Raw genomic sequence first — 26808 nt, 5'->3', positions numbered from 1 at the left:
CTAAGGCCACCGGTCTACGCCTCCGATATACGTTGTTGGTCAAAAAGTGTGGCTTTTTACCAAGAACATTCCTCTCCGATCCGTATCAAATAAACTTGCTCCTAAATTTATTGGCCCGTTTCCTGTCACCAAGATCATTAGTCCGGTGACAGTCCGACTTAAACTCCCTTCTGCGTACAGGAGAATTCACCCCGCCTTTCATGTGGCTAAAATAAAGCCTGTGTTTCATGCACCGATTAATCCACCTGTCCGGGTTCAGACTTACAGATACGTAAAAGATAACAGGACTTTTCTGCCATTTGTTGTTTTGTACACGTGGTTATATTAATTATAATTCAAATTCTGTTTTATTGGCCACAATTTTATTGATCATTTTTGAAAGGGGCACTTTTGATTCATTTTCAAAAAGGGCAGGGCTCGAACCCTCAAAGCCCTCCCCTTTGCACTAGTGTGTGCGTAACGTTATGTGTGCTGTCACAAAATGCTCTCCGATAATGAGACTAAAATAGGCATACTCCACGTGTCTTAATCTGATTTGCGTTAAATTCGATTATGACTTTAATCAGATTAAGGTCATTAGAAATCGTATTGTCTTAATCAGATTAATATCGGAGCATTGTTGTCCATGTAAATGTACTCACTCACTCACTCACTCACTCACTCACTCACTCACTCATGTGTGTATGTGCTTGGATCTATAATTGCAGATTGCACTTGGGGATTCTCTCTGGGTTTCTTAATCCAGCTCTGATTCTCATTCCGACACAGGAACACATGAGGGCTCAGCCAGATCCAATGGAAAGTACTTTTTGAAGAAAGCCCTCATTTTCTTGTCTTTAGTACTTTCTGAAAAAATAAGAAAATAAATAATATGGTATTAGAAACATCACTGACCACAGAACTGAACAACTAGTTGTTAATGACGTTAAATGCCGTTGTCATTCCTGAAACTTCACAGTGTGTGCGTGAACATTGTAATATTGCATCTCAAATGCTCTGTTGACATTCACCTCCTGGGCCGTTCATTTCAGGAGAAGCATTCATGCCATCACTGACATCCACCTTCCGATCTTCTGCCGACACAGGTTCAGTGTCAGGCGCATCCAACGGGAAATACTTTTTTAAGAAAGCACTAATCTTGTCTTTAGTACTTTCTGAAAAAAGAAGAAAAATAATATGTTATTAGAAACATCACTAACTGCAGGTCAAAATAAATAATCAGTCCAACATGAAAAAAAAATTTCTGTTTGCATCTCAATCGTTCTGCACACACACAGTTCAGTCATTTACAGCAGTGACGACCACATTTACTCAAACTATACTCAGTGTGTACGGAACAGAACTGATAGTTGTTAAATGACGTTAAATGTGGTCGTCCCTCCTGAAACTTTACAGTGTGTGCGTGGACATTGTAATATTGCATCTCAAATGCTCTGTTGACATTCACCTCCTGGGCCGTTCATTTCAGGAGAAGCATTCATGCCATCACTGACATCCACCTTCCGATCTTCTGCCGACACAGGTTCAGTGTCAGGCGCATCCAACGGGAAATACTTTTTGAAGAAAGCCTTCAACTTGTCTTTAGTACTTTCTGAAAAAAGAAGAAAACAAATAATATGTTATTAGAAACATCACTAACTGCAGGTCAAAAATGAATAATAAGTCCAACTTGAAAATACATTTCTGTTTGCATCTCAGTCGTTCTGCACACACACAGTTCAGTCATTTACAGCAGTGACGACCACATTTACAAAAACTATACTCAGTGTGTACGGAACAGAACTGATAGTTGTTAATGCGTTAAATGTGGTCGTCACTCCTGAAACTTTACAGTGTGTGCGTGAACATTGTAATATTGCATCTCAATGCTCTGTTGACATTCACCTCCTGGGCCGTTCATTTCAGGAGAAGCATTCATGCCATCCCTGACATCCACCTTCCGATCTTCTGCAGACACAGGTTCAGTGTCAGGCGCATCCAACGGGAAATACTTTTTTAAGAAAGCCTTCATCTTGTCTTTAGTACTTTCTGAAAAAAAGAAGAAAAGAAATAATATGTTATTAGAAACATCACTAACTGCAGGTCAAAAATTAATAATTAGTCCAACATGAAAATAAATTTCTGTTTGCATCTCAGTCGTTCTGCACACACACAGTTCAGTCATTTACGGGAGTGACGACCACAATTACAAAAACTATACTCAGTGTGTACGGAACAGAACTGATAGTTGTTAAATGACGTTAAATGTGGTCGTCCCTCCTGAAACTTTACAGTGTGTGTGTGGACATTGTAATATTGCATCTCAAATGCTCTGTTGACATTCACCTCCTGGGCCGCTCATTTCAGGAGAAGCATTCATGCCATCCCTGACATCCACCTTCCGATCTTCTGCAGACACAGGTTCAGTGTCAGGCGCATCCAACGGGAAATACTTTAAGATAGGACTCATTTTCTTGTCTTTAGTACTTTCTGAAAAAAAAGAAGAAAACAAATAATATGTTATTAGAAACATCACTAACTGCAGGTCAAAAATGAATAATTAGTCGAACTTGAAATAAATTTCTGTTTGCATCTCATTCGTTCTGCACACACACAGTTCAGTCATTTACAGCAGTGTCGACCACATTTACTCAAACTATACGCAGTGTGTATGGAACAGAACTGAACAACTAGTTGTTAATGATGTACAATGAGAGATATGAGATGACAGATGATAAGACCAGAGATTTATCTCGTCTGTATGTGCAGTGCAAGAAATCACAGGTAAAGTGGTATGAGCCTGGACTTATACGTGTTGCCAGATCTTGCAAGCAAATCAGTAGAAAAGCTCATAAAAAAACTAAATAAATTAAATACTGCAACCCACACCAGAAGACATTAATAACGACATAAACTCGACCGCTGTATGACCCAAACTTAAATAAAATGAAATAAAAACTGCTTGGACATGGCAACACAGCGAGAGTGCGCTCTGAAGTTTCAGGAGTAAGTTGTGGTCCGTATACACATGGAATGATCATTTGGGGGACTCACTCCTGCATTTAAATGTATTTATAACTCCTGAAACTTCACAGTGTGTGCATGGACATTGTAATGTTGCATCTCAAATGCTCTGTTGACATTCACCTCCTGGGCCGCTCATTTCAGGAAAAGCATTCATGCCATCACTGACATCCACCTTCCGATCTTCTGCCGACACAGGTTCAGTGTCAGGAACGTTTGCATCTGGGACACACGACTCCTTGGGTCCAGGCAGATCCAATTCAGGGTCCGTCACGGGATCACACAAAGGCTCAGCCGGATCGATCGGAAAATACTTTGGGCAAGCACTCATTTTCTTAATCACTTTAGTAAAAAGAAGAAGAAAACAAATCATCTTTTATTAGAAACATCACTAACCACAGATCAAAAATGAATAATTAGTCCAACTTGAAATACATTTCTGTTTGCATCTCAATCGTTCTGCAAACACACTTCAGTCATTTACGGGATTGACGACCACATTTACAAAAACTAAACTGAACAACTAGTTGTTAATGACGTTAAATGCGGTCGTCACTCCTGAAACTGTACAGTGTGTGCGTGGCCATTGTAATGTTGCATCTCAAATGCTCTGTTGACATTCACCTCTTTTAGGGCCGTCCTTTTCGTTCTCTGGCACTTCTGCTGGCCAGCGGACAGTAACCAGATTCACTTCAGGTTCAGGAGCCGGATTCATCCAAAAAAGTGTTCTGATGAATCCATTAATCTTTCTCGCTATCCACCCTGTGGTAGTTTCTGAAAAACAAATATGTGTTATTAGAAAAATCTCAAACCACAGATTAGACATGAATAATTAGTCTGACTGGAAAGACATTTCTGTTTGCTTCTCATTGTAATGTTGCATCTCAAGCTCTGTTGACAACAGGGTTGGGAAGGACACTTTTAAAGTGTATTTCACTAAAATCCATTGAATTAGATAAACAGGGTAAATGTACTCTTTTTGTCTTCTGGGAAACAGTTATTGTAGTTGTTTCTGAGGGCAGTACTCAATGAAAAAAAGGATCTTTAAACGACATAAGATAAATGTACACATCATGTCACTAAATATAATAATAAAAAAAGGTAATTGTGACTTTTTATCTTACAATTCTGCCTTTTCTCAGAACCGTGAGATTTAAACTTGCATGTTATAAAGTCAGAATTCTCAGATAAATAGTTGTATTTTAATTTTTATAAATTTGTATAAATTCAGTAATTTTGTCTTGTTGAGTATAAGTAAGCATCTATTATATGAATTGGCTTATTCAAGACAGTCCTAAATAAAAGTAACATGCAATTTTTATGACCCTAGATCCCTCTTATTTTGTTAATTTCATAATGAAACGAATTAATGAAATGTTGCATATTCTGCAAGGAGTATGAAGAAGTATGAGCAGAACTGTATCTTAGGAGGCTTTTGCAGACTGTCAGAGTCTGAGAATCCCCAATTGCTTTTTACATGATTTGCCGTTACACTTTAAATTAATGTTTAAATGAAATAAATGACGAGCAATCACTGCGGCAATCTAAAGAAAATATTGGATGTGACATTAACTCATTTGATTACCACCCATTTAAAATATAAATGTTGTATTTTAAACACATAACTAAGTTACATCCCGAACCCAGGTTGACATTCACATTCAATTTATATTTATTTGTAGATGTGTCTATATTACAATTTAGATTAAACTGCTATCAGAGGTGACTGTGTCTAAGACCCTGTTTACACCTAAGATGGGTTTCAGTCGATCAGATCACAAGTGGACGACACTCATTACAGGAGTAAACCGTCTTTGAGCTTGTCCATTTTTGACCACTTCTGGAGGTATTCAGAAACACATCTGTCCTAATGCGTTAACATTATGGGAAGCGCAGGATTTAAACTTTGAGTGGAGACCCAAGCTTGGTTTGAAGATGAAAAAACATACCAAGCACAATTCGTCTCGTCTGTCAGAGCAGAAATGAAAGCTGTTCTTTGGTTTTATCTGGTTGGTTTCATATGTAAATTGTGTGAGCATATTTCATCCAGAACCCGCCCACAGACCCTCCCCTCAAAGAAATCAGGACAGAAGTGGTTGAAAGTGGACAAAAGAGACGGATTCAAACACGTTGTAAATGAAAATGTGTCTCCCTCGTATGACGAATGACCAGAACGCATCTTAATACCAGGTGTAAACCGGGCCCAATTAATGTCCATATGTCAGAAATGTACACAATACAAATCATGCAGTTTGCTAACATCATGTGTTCATTTAAGCAGAAATAATGATTTCATTAAAACAAGTTGTGATCATCGTAATGATTACAGCAAATTATGTGGAAAAGTTGTGAGTGGTGCATACTGAGCACTCACCTGTCGAGTTACAGGTTATGTCGAGATGCAGATCCTCGCCCTCTAAAGCGGCGTGACTGACTGACATGCCCTCATCGTCCACCTCCAGCTGTGTGGTGTCGCCCGGTAAGCACCCGAGAAGATCATAGATGCTGTCGGTGACCATTAAGTCCACCTGCATATTCTCCTCATCCGGGACCCAGACACTGTCAATAAGGAACAACTCGCCGTTCACGTAAACCTCCAGAGGCACCTCTCTGCAGTTTGAGATTGAAGCCATTATTTTCAAAATCAAATCAAAATCAAAATCAAATCCAAAGGAAACGGGTAATATCGGATCAGATGTACAAAACTGTATGTGTGATGCACAGCGCACTGTGTGTGGCTGTACGGTCCGAGTCTATATTCTGTGGCTATGCACGCGCTGAATGTAGACTCTGTATAAAATGATGGTGCTTGTAAAGTTGTTTAAAGTTAGTATCGGCAGGTTATTGCTGTAAGATATCGGTAAGTTAGTCAGATGTGAAGCTCAAAATCGCTCAGATTATCGCTGTGCTGAAGAAACTGCAAGTGAGTGTTTATAGTAAATGCCTGTGACGCAAGTGCTGTCTGTGACGCAATCGTCCATGACGCTCCACAGTCGCCATAGAAACGGATTGATTTACAGCAGCAGGTTTATGTTGCTGCTGACTCACTAATGATCATCTATATATTATTATTAATGTAAAATAAATAATTTAACACAATTTCCTATACTCAGATTACATTTACTGACTGGATTTCAATCACCTTAGGGGTGGGTAACAATATACAGAAAATTTTACGTTACCAGTTTTCCAGTCAGTGTTTGCGATGCACTCTACCTCCAGCGCCACCATATTTAACACACAAACAAAAACACAAAACGTTTATTTACTAGATTTTTTAAAGGCCGAATTGTGAAGGCTGAATTAAATGGGATGATAAAAACATCGCGGAAATCAATAAATTGACTTGCAAGTTGTCCAGTCCTCATCGCGATCTGCATGAACACCAAAACAACAAGTGTACTGTAGTCCGATTCACGAGCAAATGACTCATTTGAGCAGATTCTTTTCATGACTCGTTTTATTTTCACTCACGTAACGTTACACTGGTTTTAATCTTGAATCAGCTCTAACGAATACGAAACGAATCCTTCTTAATGAACTTGAGGAATTCGTCAAAGCGATTATTAAATCAATATTTGACACACTGAACCGATTCGCAAGTTAAAGAAAGCTCTTTCACACGACAACTAACGTTATACAGATAGTAACGATAAAGTTCTAAAAATCTCTCTCAACATTAATGAATAGCAGAGTTCACACCATCTATAACGATAAAGGCAGAGCTAATCTTTGGAATCACTTGCAGAACTATTTTTTTTTTTTTTCCAGGTGAGAAAAACATTGACAATCAGAATCATAACGACCTAACGTAGAGAGCATTTAAAGCGGCAGACAAGCAGAATGAACAGAACGATATTGTCCGCTGGTGTGGACGGAAACAGTTCTTTATAGTTCTCTTTAACCCCTTACCTGCCATCTCCCGATCTGGCAAATGGAGCTTTAGACATTCTCATAGTATAAAGACAGCTGCTCGTACGGTATTCTGTGCAAACTGGGGGCCGGTGTGATGAGACGTCATGCTCGGCTAGATTCGCTGAGACCTCGTTCATCTTCGGATGCCGAGCTGCGCGCGGAATTACAAAAACTGCGTATTATTTTGTTGTATGGTGATATTTTTGGAAATGTTTCAAAAAAAAAAAATCAATGATATTTGTCCACTGGAACGATCATTTTAAATTGAAAATGGTTTACATAACGCAATTATATTTCAAACAGGTGGAATTAGAAATACAGGCCCCTAATAAAAGCCTGCTTCAAATAAAAGCCGGTTCCCATCGGCAGTTCAGGTAAATAAAGGCCCCGGTCTTTATTTGAGGAATTACGGTATTTTCAGATAACCAAATTACAAGCAATAGTAAAATAAATACAATAAAACAAAAACTCAAATTAAATAATCAGTGCTTTTGAGGTTTTTCAGGTAGGTCTTAATTGTTCATGCACAGAAGGAAAAAAAAAGTAACCATGTGCTTAATATCACTGCTGTATAATATTCTTCACTGTATAAATTTAATAGATTCATAATATTAAAGTGGTATGCCACGTAAAATCACAGAGTGGAGTCAGTGCATACAGTCAATAGCTCCAGACCTCCAAACTTCTGTGGCCTTCAGATGAGCTCAAGAACAGCGTGCAGTGCGTAGAGAGCTTCATGGAATGGGTTTCCATGGCCGAGCAGCTTATCCAAGCCTTACATCACCAAGAGCAATCCAAGCATGGGATGCAGTGGAGTAAAGCAGCCGCCACTGGACTCTAGAGCAGTGGGACGTGTTCTCTGGAGTGACCAATCACACCTCTCTGTCTGACAATCCAATGGACGAGTCTGGGTTTGGTGGTTGCCAGTAGAATACTGGCCTGACTGCACTGTGCCAAGTGTAAAGTTTGGTGGAGGGGGTATTATAATGTGGTGTTGTTTTTGAGGTGTTGGGCTTGGCCCCTAAGTTCCAGCGAAAGGAACTCTTAATTCTTCAGCATACCAACACATTTTGGACAATTTCATGCTCCCAACTTTGTGAGAACAGTTTGGGGATGATCCCTTCCTGTTCCAACATGACTGCACGCCAGTGCACAAAGAGTCGGTCCATAAAGACACGGATGAGCGAGTCTGGTGTGGAGGATCTTGACTGGCCTGCACAGAGTTCTGACCTCAACCCGATAGAACACAGATTTTAAGTTTATCACAAAGAAGCGTTCATTAAACCCTTGTCTAGCAATCCCAATGCTCCAAATAGCAATTAAACATCTAAAAGTATCTTTATTTGTACGTTTTCTGGGAGGAGTACCTTTCACTTGTTCACTTGTTTACTCGTGCTGACTGACATTTTTGATGCGTACGTACAAAGACGCCTCAAACAGCACGCAATCCCGATATACACACATACACGGAGTACTTCAAATTATCTGTATCGGTGAGTATTCACGCAAATATTATCTGTTATGTCTTATGTGAACGTTTGGCTAGCTGTTGTGGAAAAGCATCTTATGTCACATTATCACATTATAAAACATCTGTGCGGTAGCCTACGGAAGGTTTTAATATATAGGCTGTCTGTTTCATTGACTTTAATCAAACAATTGTGGTAGGAGGGCCAACACACACACACACAGTTTTTTTTTGGGGGGGGGGGCTGTTCTTTCAGTCTAAGAGGGAGTGATTTGGAGGTCAGTTGTCTCTTTTGAGTTCACCAGTGTGTTGATGGACTGCTGTAAAAACCTCCTTGTATTTTAAAATATGTTCAGTTGCATCACCTAACCGTGCGCACAAACCATTGTTGCTTTTATTGCTGCTTTTTATTGCTGCAATTATTGCTGCTTGTGGCTATATTTTATTGGTTTCATTTTTATTATAGTATTATAACATTATCAGAAGGAATGTTCTTAATCTTTGAAACTGACATTTAAGCATTAAAATGAGTGACACAGTTTTCTGTCACTGCTGCCAGGCATGAAAATTCAGCGTTGGATGTTTTCCCCTGTTACCCTAGCAACCCTTTTATCTCTCAATAGCAGATTGTTTACTGTTGAAGCATTTAGATTTGTGAAATCGGGAATGAATCACACACAGGCTCCATTTCACACCAGATGAAACCGAGCATTGACTCCTTTACTGTAAGGTCACAGAAGTTCAGTCGTATCTTCACCTCCAGCTCTGTGCTCTCGAAAGAATTCAGCTGTGTTAAAACTGCACCTGATGATTAGATTTGATTTGTTTTTATTGACCTATTGTGCCCTTTTACAAAGTCTTGATTTAGATTTTGGACTCTATTAGAACAGGTTTTCATGCCTGAATGTTTAAAAAAAAACATTATTTTCCCCATTTTCTCCATTGTTGCAGCTCATCTCTTCCTAGTCGGTCAGTAACGCTCTGTTTAATTCCTGTCTCTATGAAGCCCCTCCTTCTGAAAAGCACAATGTGCTCTGATTGGTCAATTGGACTAGTGTGTTGTGATTGGTCAAGCACTTTGAGCATGTTTGGGAAATGTTCTGACCCTTATCATAACAGCAATTTTCAACACTGCTAACAGACACGCCTTTTGTAAAAAAGGCTATGGTTTGCTGTCACTAACCTCTCTCTCTTAAATCTCCCCCTCTTTATTTTGAGGCATCTGAGCCAATCAGCAGCCGGACACATGACCATGTGATCTCCCCCCCACCCTCACAGAGACTGTAGTTCAATGCAGCTGGACACGCGAGATGGCTCGCTTAAGTTATGCTGAAGTTTAATAACTGTTGATTTCGCCTTTTTGGTCAAAGTGTTGTGCGTGAATGCAAAAGTCAGTTTGTCCTCTTAAACTATATCGTCGATGAGAACTGTATTCGTTCCTGTAAACAAGCTAATATGCAGGTGAGGTGACAATGTGTATGGCTGCGTCCAAAATCGCGTACTTCCATACTATATAGTATGCGAAAAACAGTACGTGAGCAGAGTAGTATGTCCGAATTCATAGAATTCGAAAAACAGTATGCGAAAAGTACCCGGATGGCATACTACTTCCGGCGAGATTCTGAAGTGCGCATACGATGGACACTTTACTATCCCATGATGCCACGGGAGAGAGGAGCTGGCGTTATATTTGAAAATGGCGGAAAACGGAGATGCAGCTGTTTTCAAGTGTAAGTACTTTAGAAACAACTTTTTGTTTATTTGTGGTTAAATTGTATTAGTTTAACATCATATAAGTAAACGACTGTCTTGTTAGAAGTTTATATGATGTAAATTAAGGGTGTCCTTTTCCAGCCAATTCAGAAAAATTATAGTTTTATCATTATTAGTAGACAAATGTAAATCAGCTACCGATAGCACTGTTTTCACAAAACAAAGACGTTCGTTGTTTAGCAGTTTAATGAGATAATTACACAACTTCAGTAAATTAAAACGATGTTTTTCTCCTTTACCAGTGTTGATATTATCAAAATGTTGTTGGTTACATAGCAAACTACTGTTAACAAGTTTAAATTACCTCAGCTTGTCCATGTACCGTTAGCATTAATAGACTGACCATGGTTCATCACATGTTAAAATCTGTCTTGATTTTGCAGGGGCTGATGAACACACCAGTGTTTTAACCGAGAAGGGAGAGAAAGAAAAGATTCCTTCGGCTACTAGAAATAATTGCTAAACAATGATGTTAATAAAGAAATCAAATGATACAGTGTCTCTTTTCATTTGTTTGTAAATTCACCGTCATGCTGTTTAGCAAGTTATATTACAAAACACTTAATTCTTAGGGCTTTATAGTAGCTAAATTGTCAGTGGTAAAGTGCTAATATGGCCTTGGCAATTTTTTAAGTGTTCTATATGTGTTGCTGGTTTTTGAAACAAGCTAATTGCAGGTGTATCTGAGAAATATGCTGTCTAACTCTGAATACGAGTGCTGCACTGTAGAGAAAAACACACACACTCCAGACACCATTAAAATGTATTTGCTTTATTTTTGTGTATTTAACTTTCAAATGGATACGTAGGATACAAAGCTTAAAATAAATCACATAATTTTGCCATACAGAGCGTAAAACACCACCAAAAGGAAAGGTATTAAAAAGATTTTTATTATAGTGTCATCACGAGGAAAGAAATTTAACTTAAGCAGCTTCGGTAAGGTAACTTTCACAGGTTTCAAAAAGATCTAAAAGGACTTTATTTGATACTAGCAATCTCATTTATAGGGCATCACTTTAAAATAGTTCAATAACGTTAACGTTATATGTTTCTTTTAAAGCGTGTGCAAGATGAAGACTTTACGATCTCGGTAATTTTTGGATTTCCACTTGAAGTAAATAATTTGTAAAACTTGAAGCTCAAATATGTGATATGTAGCTATAATTTCAAATGTTTGGCACAAATTCACACTCAGCTTAAGCCATTGTGCCAGTGGTGGTGGGTGTCGCCTCTAGGGACCACTGTAGTAGAGATGTCCGGTTCGCAAACGAATCGTTCTTTTTAACCGGATCTTTATAGTGAACCGGTCGAACCAGTTCACCAAATCGAACTGAATCGTTCTAAACAGTTCGCGTCTCAAATCAGGGCTGATCCCACAAGCTACTATAGTTATTAACTTTCTGACATGAGTGACAGTCTCTCAAACTAGAAATAAAACTAATATCTTGAAGTAGATGTTGTAACTCCAATCGTTAGCTGAAGTGAGACATGTTTTGCTGAGAGATCTGATGAACTCACGAGCAGCTGATACTGAGCATGCGCATGTTACCGAACGTAGCGGTTCTCGGATCCTCGGATCAGCAGTACAGAATCAAAAACCGTTTCTGTCGGACACGTTCGATACATAGACAGTAAAAGAAATGGACACAGCGACCCCATTGACGTCAACGGCGAAATAATGAAGTCAACCTAGGAGCACTCACTTCCTGATGGCTGAGCGAACTGCGCAGGCTCAGACTGAGCTTGACGACGTAGATGTGACGTGAGCCTCCTGTCTGACAGCTGTAGGTCTTCTAGTAGTTGTGGAAAGTGAAAGCTGAATCACGTTGTTTAAATATTTTCTCCCATTGCTTTTGGCTCACTATGGGCTTCTCCCCATTCTTCCCCCTTGACTTTATCAGACTTTATGTCTCCACGTCCCCCCGACTGTCTCATAGACAGTAAAGATTGCCTGCGAGCGTCTCCTCAGGTCTATACGGTAATTTCTCAACTGTGCGACAGAGTCGCGTTGGTTATGACGCAATCGTTAGCCTATTTTTACAAAAACAGCTTCTGCGGGGCGATAGTGTAAGATACAAGGTAACGGAGCCTTTTATGCATTGTCGTGTTTCTTTAGAAATAAACAATGGACAAATGGAGTCTTTAAACGTCTCAGATGTAAAGTTATTCACTGTCAAAGTGACTCAAAAATGAATGGGAGTCAATGGGATGCTAACAGCAGGTGATGGCTTGGTTAGCAATGGCAGCCCCTAGGGGTGGAACGCTTTCCGAGCGCTAGATTACCCCCTTGGTTCGATACTGAGAACCGATGAGCCAATGAGCTGCGCATGCGTATTATTTGTTCAGAGGAACGAAATACAGGTTAAGTGTATAAAACTAATCACGTTTGGAAACATCATAAAGCTGTCTCATCAATGTATTATTTTAAAGTTTGGAAACAATGGATTGTAAAACGGTCAAATTATTTATTTGTCGCCATAAACTAACATAAACGTAAATGACATAAACTAACTTTGGGGAAAATTTTTTGAAGTGTAATTTTATTATTTCGTTTGCCTCGCGTCCATTAGAAAACACAGAGGGGCGGCTATACTGGGACCGGTCACCGGGGGGCGATGGAGGCGCGAAAGCTTCAGTAGACTGCAGGCTTGATAGAGACACGCACACACATTTATTTCTGAGGTAATATTTAAAAGCTAAATAAATAATAATACTTGTATTATTGTTACTCTGTATATAACAGGAGACTATATTGTTGTAAACAAGTCGCTTCGCGCATGCGCACTCAAACCTGATAATACTGAAGCTTTCGCGCCTCCATCGCCCCCCGGTGGCCGGTCCCAGTATAGCCGCCCCTCTGTTTTCTAATGGACGCGAGGCAAACTAAACAATCAAATTACACTTCAAATATTTTTTCCCCAAAGTTAGTTTATGTAACTGAAGGCAGTTATCATCACGATGATTTCATTTCAAGTGTTCGTTTTTAAAATAAGTTTAGTTTTAGTTAGTTATTTGATGCTTTAAAAACGGGGGTGTGACGTCATGATTGAAAGCTGACACTGACGGCTTCTCTGAGTGAGGCACTAACAGACTTTTTTCGGGATTTTTGGGAGCAGATTGGAGCTTTAGCTTTAATTTCTACATTTCCATAACTGTTTATTTCACACCAGCATAATTAATTGTTCTGCATCTGTGAGAGTGTGGGCGGGCTTTTGACATCGCGACTGTTCCTGCTCTACTTCCTGCTGTCTACAGCGCAGACTCGGTCCCAAGATGTCAGCGCCGTGCAGGCCGCCTGAAAGCTTCAAATATGGCAAGCGGAAACGGATGATGTCGAGTCGTCCATATTTTTTTACGGTCTATGTTAAAACCGCACACTTTTAGCGTGGCCGTCCAAATTAGTCCAATTTAGTGATGACTTTTGTGGCTATAAATGTTTTTGTATCTACTGCCAATACATCATTTTCCATAGGAAAAGTCACGAAAAAAGATGTTGTCGAGTGATGGCGCTAAACGCACATGATCATTGTCTTAAAAGCTGAGTTAAAGATACTATGCATAAAATAATGCACACAACTGATGCGTTTCTTTTTGATATTTTTATGATTTATTAGTTTAATGAACACATTAACCATGGGAAACGAAATCATCTATATTTATTACAATAATATATAAAATCAATTAAACTAAAGCTAGCATGGAGGAAGCCTATAATTACAAACTAAAGTCGCTGCGATTGTTTTCTATTTCTAAACTAAGCACTCAAATAAATGTGTGTGATAATACGACAGCTCTCCGACGCGGTGTGTTAGGCCTATGTCAGTGTACCTCACTGATCGCTTCATTTCACTCACTCCTTGCTTATAGTGCACTCAACTGCCATGCACTTTAGATGAGAGATTCAGTAAACAAGAGCGATTTCGGACACAGCAACAGAGTCGAAACCGAAAGTCGATTCCTGTGGAGTCGACCCCGACTCTGGGGCTATTCAGAGTCGAGGAATCGACTCTTTTGGAGTCGACTCCCCAACACTAGCAGAGCTAACAAGAAGTCAGGTTACAGCTGTGCACCGGCAATAATGTAGAAGTTATAGCTACTTTACATTTTGCTTCCAGCTTTTCGGACTAATGTTCATGTTTAGTTATTAATCTTAATTTATTGTCCTGTATTATGGTCAATATGTTTGATTATTGTAATTCAGTGCTATTATTGTATGTATATTCATGTTTATGTTACTGTTTTTATTTTATAGAAAGACACACCTTAACACATTAACACGGCCCAATCAGCCAGTCTAGTGAGTGGTGAAAATAAATGGGTTATTCCCAGAAACACTTGAATCTTCCTGTGGTCTCTAATAGGACCGTCTTTGGTGGGTCAGCTCCCTGAGCCGGCAACTTGGCGTATAGAGTGACGAGCCACTTAAATCTATAGACATTTTTTCACCTTTATTCTGCCTATGAATTTTTTAAATGAGGAATATTGTGACATGTTCACACTGCTATAGAGGCAAGACAAGTTTATTTATACAGCACGTTTCAAACACAATGTGTCACACACTAAATGCTGCAAAGATGAGACAGGATCTGTTATATCAATCTTAACGCAACGATAACTGACAACAGCACAGGACTAAACACAGGCTTAAAAAGGCATTTACGAATCCCCACGACACCCTACATCTAAAAGGGTTGTGCAAACATCAGGCTGATAGTGTGTAGTCTGCATTAAAAAAAACAGATTAAAAAAAAGACAAACATATTACTAAAACATTACCTAGAATGACCATAAAAACAAAAAATATCAAAATAGAAATTATTTCAAAATATGAATTCATATTATATAAAAAGTCAATGATACTAAAATAACACTGTACTCTGTGATTAACAACATTAAATCAATTCATAACGTATCAGCATGAACTTTCTTCTAACGATGGTCATCCCTCTGTGCCCCAAAATGAACATTTACCAGCATAATTTCCTCTCCTTTCCAACGCTAGAGGCATGAACGTGAAAGAAAAGGGAAAAAAAAGTACATAAGGCCTTAAAGCTATAGATTCGTTCATTTGGTTAGTGATGTTTGTTAAGGTAACCACTATTACTATTACCTCAGGCTTAAGAGTAGCCCATATGAATAATAATAATGTGGCAAACACCAGTGATTACAATACCGCCATATACTGTATATTGTACAATAACTTTTAATATAGATCAACATGCACACACAGATGTAATTGGATCTGAATGTTCTGCCTCAGTGTTGTGAAGATCTCTTAGTCAGGACATGAACTGGTTATAATTATGTGAAATGCCCATTTCCCTGATCCTATTTCCTCATTGCTGTCTCCTCGAGGGCCCTGGGCATCTGTGTGATTTTCCCTCTGATGAATGATGTTCCCGCGGTGCCTCGAGCTCGGAAAATGAAGTCCAAATCTGAGATTTAATCTTCCTCCCTCATTTCCTTCACTTTCCTCATCTATTTGTCCTGTTTAGCCATATGTTTGTTGTGATAGATCACAATTATATTATCATCTCGGTCTCGTGAGAAAATGTATATTGTACAGTGTGTGATTTGTACTGTTGAAATAAATAGCAAAATTTTGTCGTGCGTGTGTGTGTGTGTGCGCGTGAGTGTGAGTGCGGGCATGTTTTTGTGACCGGAGACCCTTTCACCTCAAACCTCTCCTGCTGGATTGCAAGAGCTTTGTGTATGTGTGTGTCTGTGGGCATGTTTTTGTGACATATGAGGACACAAATGTGTATAATGACATGGGTATGACACAGGTATTACAGGAGAGGATGAAATATGAGGACATTCCCCATGTCCCCACTTTTCAAAAGGCTTATAAATCATACAGGATGAGGTTTTTTTTAGGAAGTAAAAAATGTAGATTGTTTCCTGTGTGTGTGTGTGTGTGTGTGTGTGTGTGTGTGTGTGTGTGTGTGTGTGTGTGTGATGTAGGGGGATAGAAAATGCGGTTTGTACAGTATAAAAACCATTACGCCTATTAATGTCCCCATATGTCACAAAAACAAACGTGTGTGTGTGTGTCGTCTTTTTTTCCATGCATCCTTAAAAGGTCACGACAGCAGTACTGGGATTAATTCTCCCTTCATGTACCATCAGATATTTACTTCCCACTGAAGTTGTGGTTATGAGCTTGTCATGTGTATGTGCTGTTGTCTGACAGAATTGAATCATGCTTTAGGTTTATTGCCTATATATTTCTTCGGGAAATCTTATTAAAAACCAAAATGTATTGAAGATATTTATTTAGTGTCTCATTAGTTGATAACCATAAACATTCCCGGCACTATCTCGATTGCTGACGATTCGAATTTTCTCTGTGTATAAAAGATACAATACAATAAAGTAAGGATGGCTATCCATGGTAAATGGACTGCATTTATATAGCACTTTTAACAGACCCTATGGCCATCCAAAGCGCTTTACATTTTGCCTCACATTCACCCACCGACGGCGATGTCAGCCATGTAAGGCGTCGGGAGCAGCTGGGGTTAGATGTCTTGCTCATGGACACTTTGACACTTGGTCAGGTGGAACCGGGGATTGAACCTTTCGGTTTGTAGACAATCTACATGAACCACTGAGCCACTGCCAACCATAGATGTAAATATCCATATAAATATCCACTATAAAGACAAGACATGGTGATGTAGCCATAAAATAATAAGGATAAATCTCTATTTCATAAAACAGGAAGAAAGATGACTTCGCTAATAGACTAGATGTATCATGTTTGCAGCACATCAATTTTTATTTGATTGTGCTACATTTATCAGAAGATTATTATGGGGACAACGGACGCTACTGATTTACTTGCAAACGACAATTCCTCAAAAGGAACCAGAGCCGTTATAAACCTAAATATCTCTAATTACTTGAAAAATAGTAATAGAGAAATCAAGGGTCAAGAGCCCAACTAAAGCAGACACTGATCTCCATCATGGTGACTTTAAACAAAACTATTATTTTCATTAAAACAGAAATACAGTCAATCTGGTTAGTTATAAGTTAGCTCACATATTATTATTATGTTTAGTAACTTACAAATTTTTACTTACCGATTTTAAGATTGCACACAATGAAAAAGTCTCCATCTTAATTTAAATCAGCAACAAGCAATGAGGCGGAAAGGACCTCCTTTTACGCCGCGTTCACACGGGGCGTAGGCGTTAACGCTTCCCATTTACTTTGAATGGGTGACATCATCCGTTGCCGAAATGAATTGTGGGTTCCGTCACTATGACGATCGCGTCAGCACCCAGCTTCAGCCACGCCCTCCGTCAAGCGTTAACGCCTACGCCCCGTGTGAATGGGGCGTTATAAATGTCCTCCAATCAGTGAATTAGTTCTTGTTGCCAGACGGAACTCCTGGTATGGCCAATCACATCAAAGCAAGACCAGAGTGAGCTTTTTTTAATTAATTATGATTTTGAGTTCATTTAACTTGAAATCTTAAGTTTAAGTATTTTGTAGGTTAATAAGTTATACTAACTTTCTGGACTAAAGTTTCTGGACTAAACTAGTAATATTAAGTCAAGATTACTTGATTTGTTTGAGTAAAAGACAACATTAGGGTTTACAGTGGGAAGGTAAAGGGAAGGTAAAGGGAATACTATATCTAATCCAAGCCCTAAGATTTTCAAATGCATCATCCAAAACAAAATGAAGACTTATGAAAACGTGCCCTCCACAGAGCAGCTGATGTGTAATCAGTGTTTTTGATGTTTTCCATCACTGTTCCTGTGGATTATCATGCTGACAGCTTCGCCACTCCCCTGAGTGCGCATCAGTCTCATCTCTCTGCTCTTTCCCCTTCCTGCTTCTCATTAATTAATATTACTAATTAGCGTCCTGATCATTCAGGATTCTCAAGGGGACTGGTCCCAACACTAATGTGCTGCATATAAACTTCCAGAGTCTTGGCATTTTATTCAGTTAACACCGTACATTAAAGGTCAGGTGTGACATTTATTCAGTATTAAGATCATTTTTAGTAGCCCCTTTTAAGGTCAAAATGAAATTATTTTTGTCTTATTTTCAGAGTGAATATTCAACATGAAAAGATGTGGAGCAGGACTTGATTCATCAAATTGATAGATTTGTGTAAACTTGAATAACAGGAAAAGGAATGTCAGAAATGAAAGGATTTGCGAAGTCAACCAGAAGAAAAATGTGTAACAAACAAAATAAAGTTTAACATGATGTACAAAAAAACCAAAACAAGCACAATAAAACCAAGAATGTTGATAAAGTAAACATGACTCTGTGCTTTCAGAGCTCTGTTGTTTGAGCATGTTACATTTTTATTCAACCAATACAAAATAGATTACAAATAGTTCAACACATTCTGAGTCAATAAATCAAAACCTGTTGATAAAAAATCTAAAAAATAAAAACACGACCAAACCTTGGTCAAAATTATTGAACCATTGTGTTTGCTGAAAAATGTAATAATCTTTGCAGAATAAAATGCAGAAAAATAAATATATGTACATTAATTTAACTTTAACCATTGATGTTGCAGGACTACCTGTTTGTCCGACACTGGCAGATGGGAATTAGGGAAGATGATTGAGTTTTTGGAAAACTGTTCGGAAACAATAATTAGGCAAGAATAAGAACTAAGCACTTTTAGTGATTCAATCTGTAGGGCCCTATCATACACCCGGCACACAGAAGAAGTTGAAAATACTTTTGCAGCGGTATACTGTTAGCGAACCAAGGGCACTCGTGCTTAGATGAATGAGTGCAGTGAGAAAACAGCAGTTAAGAAAGCCTCTGATCATGATGTGGATACATTTAAATGAGCTCAGCAATTCAGCAAAGTCACATCCCACCACATTTATTTATATAGCACTTTATACAATAGATTGCTTTAAAGCAAGCAGCTTTTCAGTTGCAGACACAGACGAGGACACAGAGGTAAGTGTAATGTGTTTATTAGACAGAGGTTGAAGGTTTTCTTGACACAGAGAAACAGTAAATGATGTTTCTTAAAAAACTAAGTTCGGGAGGAGCACGTTCAAATGATCTACCCAATCAAGATGTCATTCCAACCAGCCATCAACAATCAGTAATCAACATGTCTACCAATCAGCTTAAGTGGAGGATCACATAAATACCTAGTCAACTCACCAATGTTCCTTGACAAAGTTTGCAGTATTTGTTTGTAGCCATCCGTTACCATGTCTGAGATCGAACTTTATCCTTCTGAAGCAATAATAACCAACTGCAGAACCGCAGAACCCATATACGTCACTCACAACGGTCTGAGGACAACAGCGCCACACCACAGTCTCATGCCGGAAGTGGGCGGAGTTAACGAAAACTAAACAATCGGCACGGCGGAGGAAGAGAACACGGTAAACAGCTGTTTTGTGTTGTGGTTTTAATCTATCAAGTTTATTTGTGTTTTTGATCCATCGTTGTTGTATTAACACTTTATACAGAACGTGGCTCTATTTTTTTCTAATGTGCTCTGCTTTACGATGTCTATCGCGTCTGTTGATATGGTCTTGCTTTAAGTAACATAATTGTTTGTGATTTTACTTTGTTGTTGGCGCCATTTTTTTATTTGCTTTTATCTGATACTGACCAGTGTTTTATGTGTTTTTCCCACTAATTTATAGAGGCATTACGATTTGCAGAGGATCAGCTTTAATTCATGTACATCAATGCAAGACATTCTGCAACAGTTTCTACTGCCCAGTGTTTTAACCTGACCAGATGGCCCAGTACACCTTCAAATTCACTTCAAAAAGCAGCTGTCCATGGAGGTATGAAGATTTTGAGTTATTTGTTTATACACAGTGGCAAGAAATAGTATTAGTAATATTAGTTGGTTATAAAGTTTCAAGTGTATATATATATAAACAATATGCAAACAGGTCAAGGAAACATAAGGATCCAAACACATTCTCCCACCGGACAGGTTCTTCCTCGAGCATCAAGCCGCTACAGCAGGCCATCGGCTAGCCTGGGCCGCGCCCCAGATCCAGCCGCTGCTGCCATTGCTGCCGCCACCCTGCCCAACTCGTCTCTCTGCTCCGCCAAGCTACAGACCGCAGGTTTTTATAGCATTGCACCTCAGGTCACAATGCCAGCTTCCTCTGCTCCAGGCCTTCCTTTTAGCGTAAGCACGCTTCCACCAGCAGCACAGGCTTCGCTATCACAGCCTTTCCCTGTCACTTTTTCTAAGCCTTTCCCTTGGCTAGCAGCCCCACCATCAAACTCTAGCACGAGGCTGCCTCCGCTAGCTGTGCAGGCCCAACTGCCCTTTTTTCCTCCCTGACTTTCCACCGGGGAACTTTTTTTTTTACCATGTTTCCTTTGTCGGGAGCCGACCCAAACGAGAGGTTGTCTCCACAAGTGGTCTCGGCTCCTGGTTTCTATCCGCCTAACACTTTTTTCCCAAACTCATGCTCCTTTTACTCTGTTTTCTGCAACATCGATGCCCATCCCGCCAAATGCTAAAGCCTTGGCACCGCCCCCCTGTCGCCAGCAGCATCAGAGCACAGATCCTCACAGGTGCGGACATCGATTTATCTTCCCTTCTGTCTTTACTCCCTCCCTCAGTCTCAAATCATCAAATCGAAATCAGCTGTGGCGATTTTGCAGTCACTCTCAAAAACTCAGCACATAATTCATCCTGCATTCTTTCATTCTCTGAATTTTCTATCGCCTTCGGCCGTTACAGTGAAATAATTTGCGCTGCACTTCCCCACAGGAGATGAGAATTGAATGACTATCTTGCGATAATTGCAGAGCTTGCGTTATCATATGGAGGGACTCATTTTTACACATACCATTAGCTGTTTTCAGCCAAATGTGCCGTCCGCATAGCCCAGTGGAACCAGTGCCCTGACTGGGGCCCTTAAGACAGAATTACACAACAGTGTGTGCGTTTACATGGACGTTCTTAAGCCGATTATGCTCAATAAGCCAACAATGAACATGGTCATGTAAACGCGTTAACCCAGTTTCTTTTATCGGTGTAAGGTCATAACCAACGTAACCAAAAAACGGTCGGGACAGGTAGTTTTTTTCCTCTTACCTCGAATTCACGAGTTCCCACTTACATCAAATTAAATAGAGTAAAGATTATGCGTATTTGGCGTGCTGTCCAGGGGAGGGCTCCGGGCTCGGATTTTTGCCCGAACCCAGAGTATCCCCCCACGTGATAAAGATACTCTATAACTAGACTGTAATGTTTTATGGATTATGATGGCATCTAATGAGAGTTTATTAAATTGAAGTGAGGAGATGGGGTGGTGGAGGGATGCTAAAATAAAAATGGTCAACGAGAGGAGGTAAATCTGTAGTATAAGTACACCTCCTATCGTTGATCAGATTGATTAGCTTACCATGCTCCACTAGTGTTTAATTAGGTTTAATTATCTGACGTGCTCCCCTTGTTAATTAGGTTTGATTAGCTGACGGCTCCGTTGTTTAATTAGCTGTTAGTGCTCCTCCCGAAATTAGTTAATAAAACTTCACTTCACGAGTTCCCACTTACATCAAATTAAATAGAGTAAAGATTATGCGTATTTGGCGTGCTGTCCAGGGGAGGGCTCCGGGCTCGGATTTTTGCCCTAACCCAGAGTATCCCTCAAAATGCAAGGAGTGGAGGACAGCCACCAGAAAACCCCCAAATATGCAGAAAAATTGGTGGGCTGATTATTTGAGAGGCCTGGCTGCTAGACCAGGAGAGCCCGTGTTGCCTCGCTGCTTCGGGCGGACGGGTTCTACTGGCTGAAGGAAATTGGGCGTTGGAAGACCGATCGGGAAAGCTCTTGCCGCGTCTGAGGGGGGCCAGGCTCACTGCAACAGACGGGAAAGAACCCTACCGGACGATGGATGAGGATAATTTTTTGTAAAATTACCGATCGGGAGGGCCCTTTGCAACGTCTGAGGGGGGTCCGGCTCACTGCAACAGACGAGAAGCGAGCTCTTCCGGCTGATAAATGAGGAACATCCTCAAAATCAGAGAGGCCGATGGGAAGGCTCTTACAACATCTGAGGGGGGCCGGGCTCACTGCAACAGACGAGAAAAAACCCTACCGGACGATAAATGAGGAGCTGCCTAGAATTAGGCGTACTGATCGGGAAGGCTCTTTATCGAGTCTGAGGGGGGCCTGGCTCACTGCAACAGACGTAAGACGAGCTCTTCCGGCTGATAAATGAGGAGCATCCTCAAAATCAGGGGGGCAGATTGGGAAGGCTTCTTACAGCATCTGAGGGGGGCCAGGCTCACTGCAACAGATGAAAAAGAAGACCCTACAGAACGATAGAGGAGGAGCAGCCTAGAATTTGGCGGACCGGTCGGGAAGGCTCTCTACCAAGTCTGAGGGGGGCCTGGCTCACTGCAACAGATGTAAGATGAGCTCTTCCAGCTGATAAATGAGGAGCATCCTCAAAATCAGCGGGTTAGATTGGGAAGGCTTCTTACGGCGTCTGAGGGGGGCCAGGCTCACTGCAACAGATGGGAAAAAACCCTACCGGCCGATTAAATGAGCGGTCTTAAATAAAATTACCGATCAGAAAGGCTCTTGCAACGTCTGAGGGGGGCCAGGCTCACTGCAACAGACGAGAAACAAGCTGTACCAGCTGATAATGAGGAGCATCCTCAAATCCGAAGGACCGATTAGGAAGGCTCTTACAACGTCTGAGGGGGGCCTGGCTCACTGCAACAGACGAGAAAAACCCTGCTGGCCAATAAATGAGGAGCAACCTTGAATTTGACAAACTGATCGGGGAGGTTCTTGCAACGTCTGAGGGGGGCCGGGCTCACTGCAACAGACGAGAAACAAACCCTAACGGCCGTTAAATGAGGAGCATCCTCAAATTAGAGTGACTGATCGGGTAGGCTCTTGCAATGTCTGAGGGGGGGCCCGGCTCACTGCAACAGACGAGAAACAAACCCCCACCGACCAATAAATGAGGAGCATCCTCAAATTGGAAAGACCGATCGGGAAGGTTCTTGCAACGTCTGAGGGGGGCCGGGCTCACTGCAACGGACGAGAAACTAACCCTAATGGCCGATAAATGAGGAGCTTCCTCAAATTAAGATGACCAATCGGGAAAGCTCTTGCAATGTCTGAGGGGGGCCCGGCTCACTGCAACAAACGAAAAAACCTTACCGTCCGGAGAAAGAGCGCGCAACGAGATTCAACATGCGCGAAGTTTGAAAACAGTCGATCGGGGGCTCAAGCCGCATCTGACGGGAGATTAGAATCACAGCGTCAGATGAGTGAGCCCTACCAAATTGATAAATGGGGCGTCGAAATTAAAAAGAAAGACTGACCGAGGGGGCCCACCCAGCTTCCGCCAGGAGCAGATTCCTGGCATCAGATGAGTGGGTACTATCGGCCGACGGTACGGAGAAAGAGATGGGGAAACACCCGCCAGGAGAGCTTTCACAGCATTCGACGGGAGATCAATGCTCACTGCAATCGGAAAGGGAAGCTTCACCGGACGGAAAAAGAAAAGATGGATAGTGACTGAGAGGCTCTGACGGCATCCGATGGGAGATTAAGACTCATTGCTTCCGATGGGGGAGCCTCGCCAGATGGATAAGGGAGAAAAAAGCACTGCTGTGGCAGTGGAGAAAATTAGCCGGAGAAACTGAGCTCCTGTGGGAGCAGAGGGAACAGCACTGCTGTGGCAGTGGAGAAAATTAGCCGGAGAAACTGAGCTCCTGTGGGAGCAGAGGGAACAGCACTGCTGTGGCAGTGGAGAAAATTAGCCAGAGAAACTGAGCTCCTGCGGAAGCAGAGGGAACAGCACTGCTGTGATAGTGGAGAAAATTAGCCAGAGAAACTGAGCTCCTGTGGAAGCAGAGGGAACAGCACTGCTGTGATAGTGGAGAAAATTAGCCAGAGAAACTGAGCTCCTGTGGGAGCAGAGGGAACAGCACTGCTGTGATAGTGGAGAAAATTAGCCAGAGAAACTGAGCTCCTGTGGGAGCAGAGGGAACAGCACTGCTGCGGCAGTGGAGAAAATTAGTCAGAGAAACTGAGCTCCTGTGGGAGCAGAGGGAACAGCACTGCTGTGATAGTGGAGAAAATTAGCCAGAGAAACTGAGCTCCTGTGGGAGCAGAGGGAACAGCACTGCTATGATAGTGGAGAAAATTAGCCAGAGAAACTGAGCTCCTGTGAGAGCAGAGGGAACAGCACTGCTGCGGCAGTGGAGAAAATTAGTCAGAGAAACTGAGCTCCTGGGGGAGCAGAGGGAACAGCACTGCTGCGGCAGTGGAGAAAATTAGTCAGAGAAACTGAGCTCCTGCGGGAGCAGAGGAAACAGCACTGCTGTGGCAGTGGTGAAATTAGCCAGAGAAACTGAGCTCCTGTGGGAGCAGAGGGAACAGCACTGCTGCGGCAGTGGAGAAAATTTAGCCAGAGTAACTGAGCTCCGTGTGAGCAGAGGAAACAGCACTGCTGTGATAGTGAAGAAAATTAGCCAGAGAAACTGAGCTCCTGTGGGAGCAGAGGGAACGGCACTGCTGCTGCTGTGGAGAAAATTAGCCGGAGAAACTCAGCTCCTGTGGGAGCAGAGGGAACGGCACTGCTGCTGCTGTGGAGAAAATTAGCCAAAGAAACTGAGCTCCTGTGGGAGCAGAGGAAACAGCACTGCTGCTGCTGTGGAGAAAATTAGCCGGAGAAACTCAGCTCCTGCGGGAACGGAAGGAACGGCACTGCTGCGGCAGAAGAAGAAATGGTTGAACAGACAAATGGAGAAACATGTTTGTATAACCAACTGAGACTTTTGAAATTACTGCTTGATTATTGCAGAATGCTCCTTTTAACTAGTATGAAGGAAATAACATATACTCCCTCACAATTGTGTGCAACAAATTACAATATAATCGTAGTACAGAAACCTTGTCATTGTACGCATTTACTTGGCATAAATGAGAACTAATCATGATTGTGAACTGCTCTGAAATAAAGCGTTGTTGTTGTGAAGGCTGTAGAACGCACAGATTCTGAATGTGAAGCTCACGTTTATTTAATGAAATCATGGCCTTTGAGGTTTGCGTAATCGTGATATACGTTTTCTTTCCCCAAAATATAAGATGGCTTAAAATAATAATTATTATGCTATACAATATAGCCTACTGTAAGAAATTTGTGTTATATTTAGGAAAACAGGAGCTCCAAATTGGATTGTATTTCATGAAATGCAGCTCGTCTTGCTTCGTCCGGATTCTGACTTTCAGTTTGCAAAGTCTCTGTCCGGATCAAACTGAACGAAGGTTAGGTTCGTTTCTTGTGCGAAAGCGTTCTGTATGGTTTGAATTATCTGACCATTTACAGGAAGCTCCTTTTTATGTTGATGTAATGTTAAAAGCCTTATAGAAAGCCTTCTTTAGGTGAATTTTGTTTGTATGAATGGCTACAACTTCTAAAGATATTTCAAAGGAATGTCCGTTTTTTTTTTTTTTTTTTTTTTAAACACGCAACCACCAATATTTCCACTTCTGGTGTCATTATAAATGTAGCACTCGTGTAGTAATTAGATGTGCTTAGTTTTCACAAAAGCTCTCTCTGTTTTGCTGCAGATCATTAAACTGTTACACTGCCTTAGAAGTCTGTCCCAAATCATTGACAAAACGCTGCTTTACAAGCCATGTCTCGTAAGGCAGTGAGGCAAAGAGTCAGCTGGCTAAATTTTGGGAGTTAAGGCTGGCGTACACGGTGCGATTTTTGCTGTCGTACGAACTCGCAGACGATTTTTTTTTCTCGGGAGAAATCGCGTGGACATCGTGGATGCTCGTATGGTCGCGGCTCGCACCGTGTGAGAGGAAATACGAGACGAGCCGAGCACGTTAAGAGCACCTCCCGACCTTACGATAATTTTTAAACATGTTTAAAAAGTTCGGGGAGTCGGCCCGATTTTTACCAACATATGGCTGTCCCCTATTGCCAAATCATGCACAAGCACATCACATACGCTCAATCTATAGCCCCGTTTCCACCAAAATTACCCGGAACAATTTGTACCAGGAACTTTTTTACAGGAACTTTTCTCCCCCCCAGACCTGCAGCTGTCTGCGTTTCGACCGCGATAAAGTTCCGAGAAGATTAGGCAAATTAGTCCGGTGATGTAGGACTGCGCGCGACTGCTCCTCCAAATCAGTGAAGGACAGTAATCATTTTTAAGTGTACCGATTGAAAGATTTAGTGAACTGTTTACATGAGACGTTATCTAAACCGATCTGGTGTTTACATGTGATGACTATCAATCGCAATCATTTTGTCACATGCAGTTTGTCTGCCGCACCAAAAATGTCAACGCTGTTTTCTCCAGCAGCTGGAGTGTGTTAACTGTAGCCATAGCAACTCTTAACGGCCACCAGGACTAATACAGTATTATTTATAGCTATTTGTTATAAAGTGTAATAATCATCTCAGAAAAAAAATATCTTCTGTCAGGCGCAGTTAAAGTAAAAACTGCCTGGGGCAATATAGGCTGTGTCATTACTCCAACATTATCTTCATAACTTACGAAATAAAAAGTTTACCCCTCAGAAAAATTAACTTTCCTCTCTTGTCAACATGAGCGCGGCGCGCGCCGTCACGTCATGTAAGGACACACACTTAAAAGTAATCGGTCA

The 26808-nt window shown here is 41.0% G+C and overlaps 1 protein-coding gene across 3 annotated transcripts in view; it reads right to left on the bottom strand.

Moving 5' to 3' along the window:
- Positions 1-298: 298 nt before the first annotated feature.
- The window catches only part of LOC137083893 (uncharacterized), a 52198-nt gene continuing 25688 nt past the window's right edge, over positions 299-26808 (bottom strand). The window contains exons 1-9 of one of the 3 annotated variants that reach the window (XM_067449837.1): positions 6916-7147; positions 5378-5562; positions 3628-3777; positions 3127-3345; positions 2326-2469; positions 1885-2028; positions 1448-1591; positions 1011-1154; positions 299-846 (exon numbers count right to left, since the gene is read on the bottom strand). In XM_067449837.1, the coding sequence (XP_067305938.1) occupies positions 755-846; positions 1011-1154; positions 1448-1591; positions 1885-2028; positions 2326-2469; positions 3127-3345; positions 3628-3777; positions 5378-5562; positions 6916-7055 (1362 nt within the window). In that variant the 5' untranslated portion in view covers positions 7056-7147 and the 3' untranslated portion in view covers positions 299-754. Of the gene's footprint in view, positions 847-1010; positions 1155-1447; positions 1592-1884; positions 2029-2325; positions 2470-3126; positions 3346-3627; positions 3778-5377; positions 5614-6915; positions 7148-26808 lie in introns of those variants that run through there. The other 2 variants (XM_067449838.1, XM_067449839.1) reach the window with 2 other exon arrangements.

This window comes from Pseudorasbora parva, chromosome 7 (assembly GCF_024679245.1).
Source record: "Pseudorasbora parva isolate DD20220531a chromosome 7, ASM2467924v1, whole genome shotgun sequence".
Lineage (NCBI taxonomy): Eukaryota > Metazoa > Chordata > Actinopteri > Cypriniformes > Gobionidae > Pseudorasbora > Pseudorasbora parva.
This window is presented reverse-complemented; position numbering and strand designations above follow the sequence as displayed.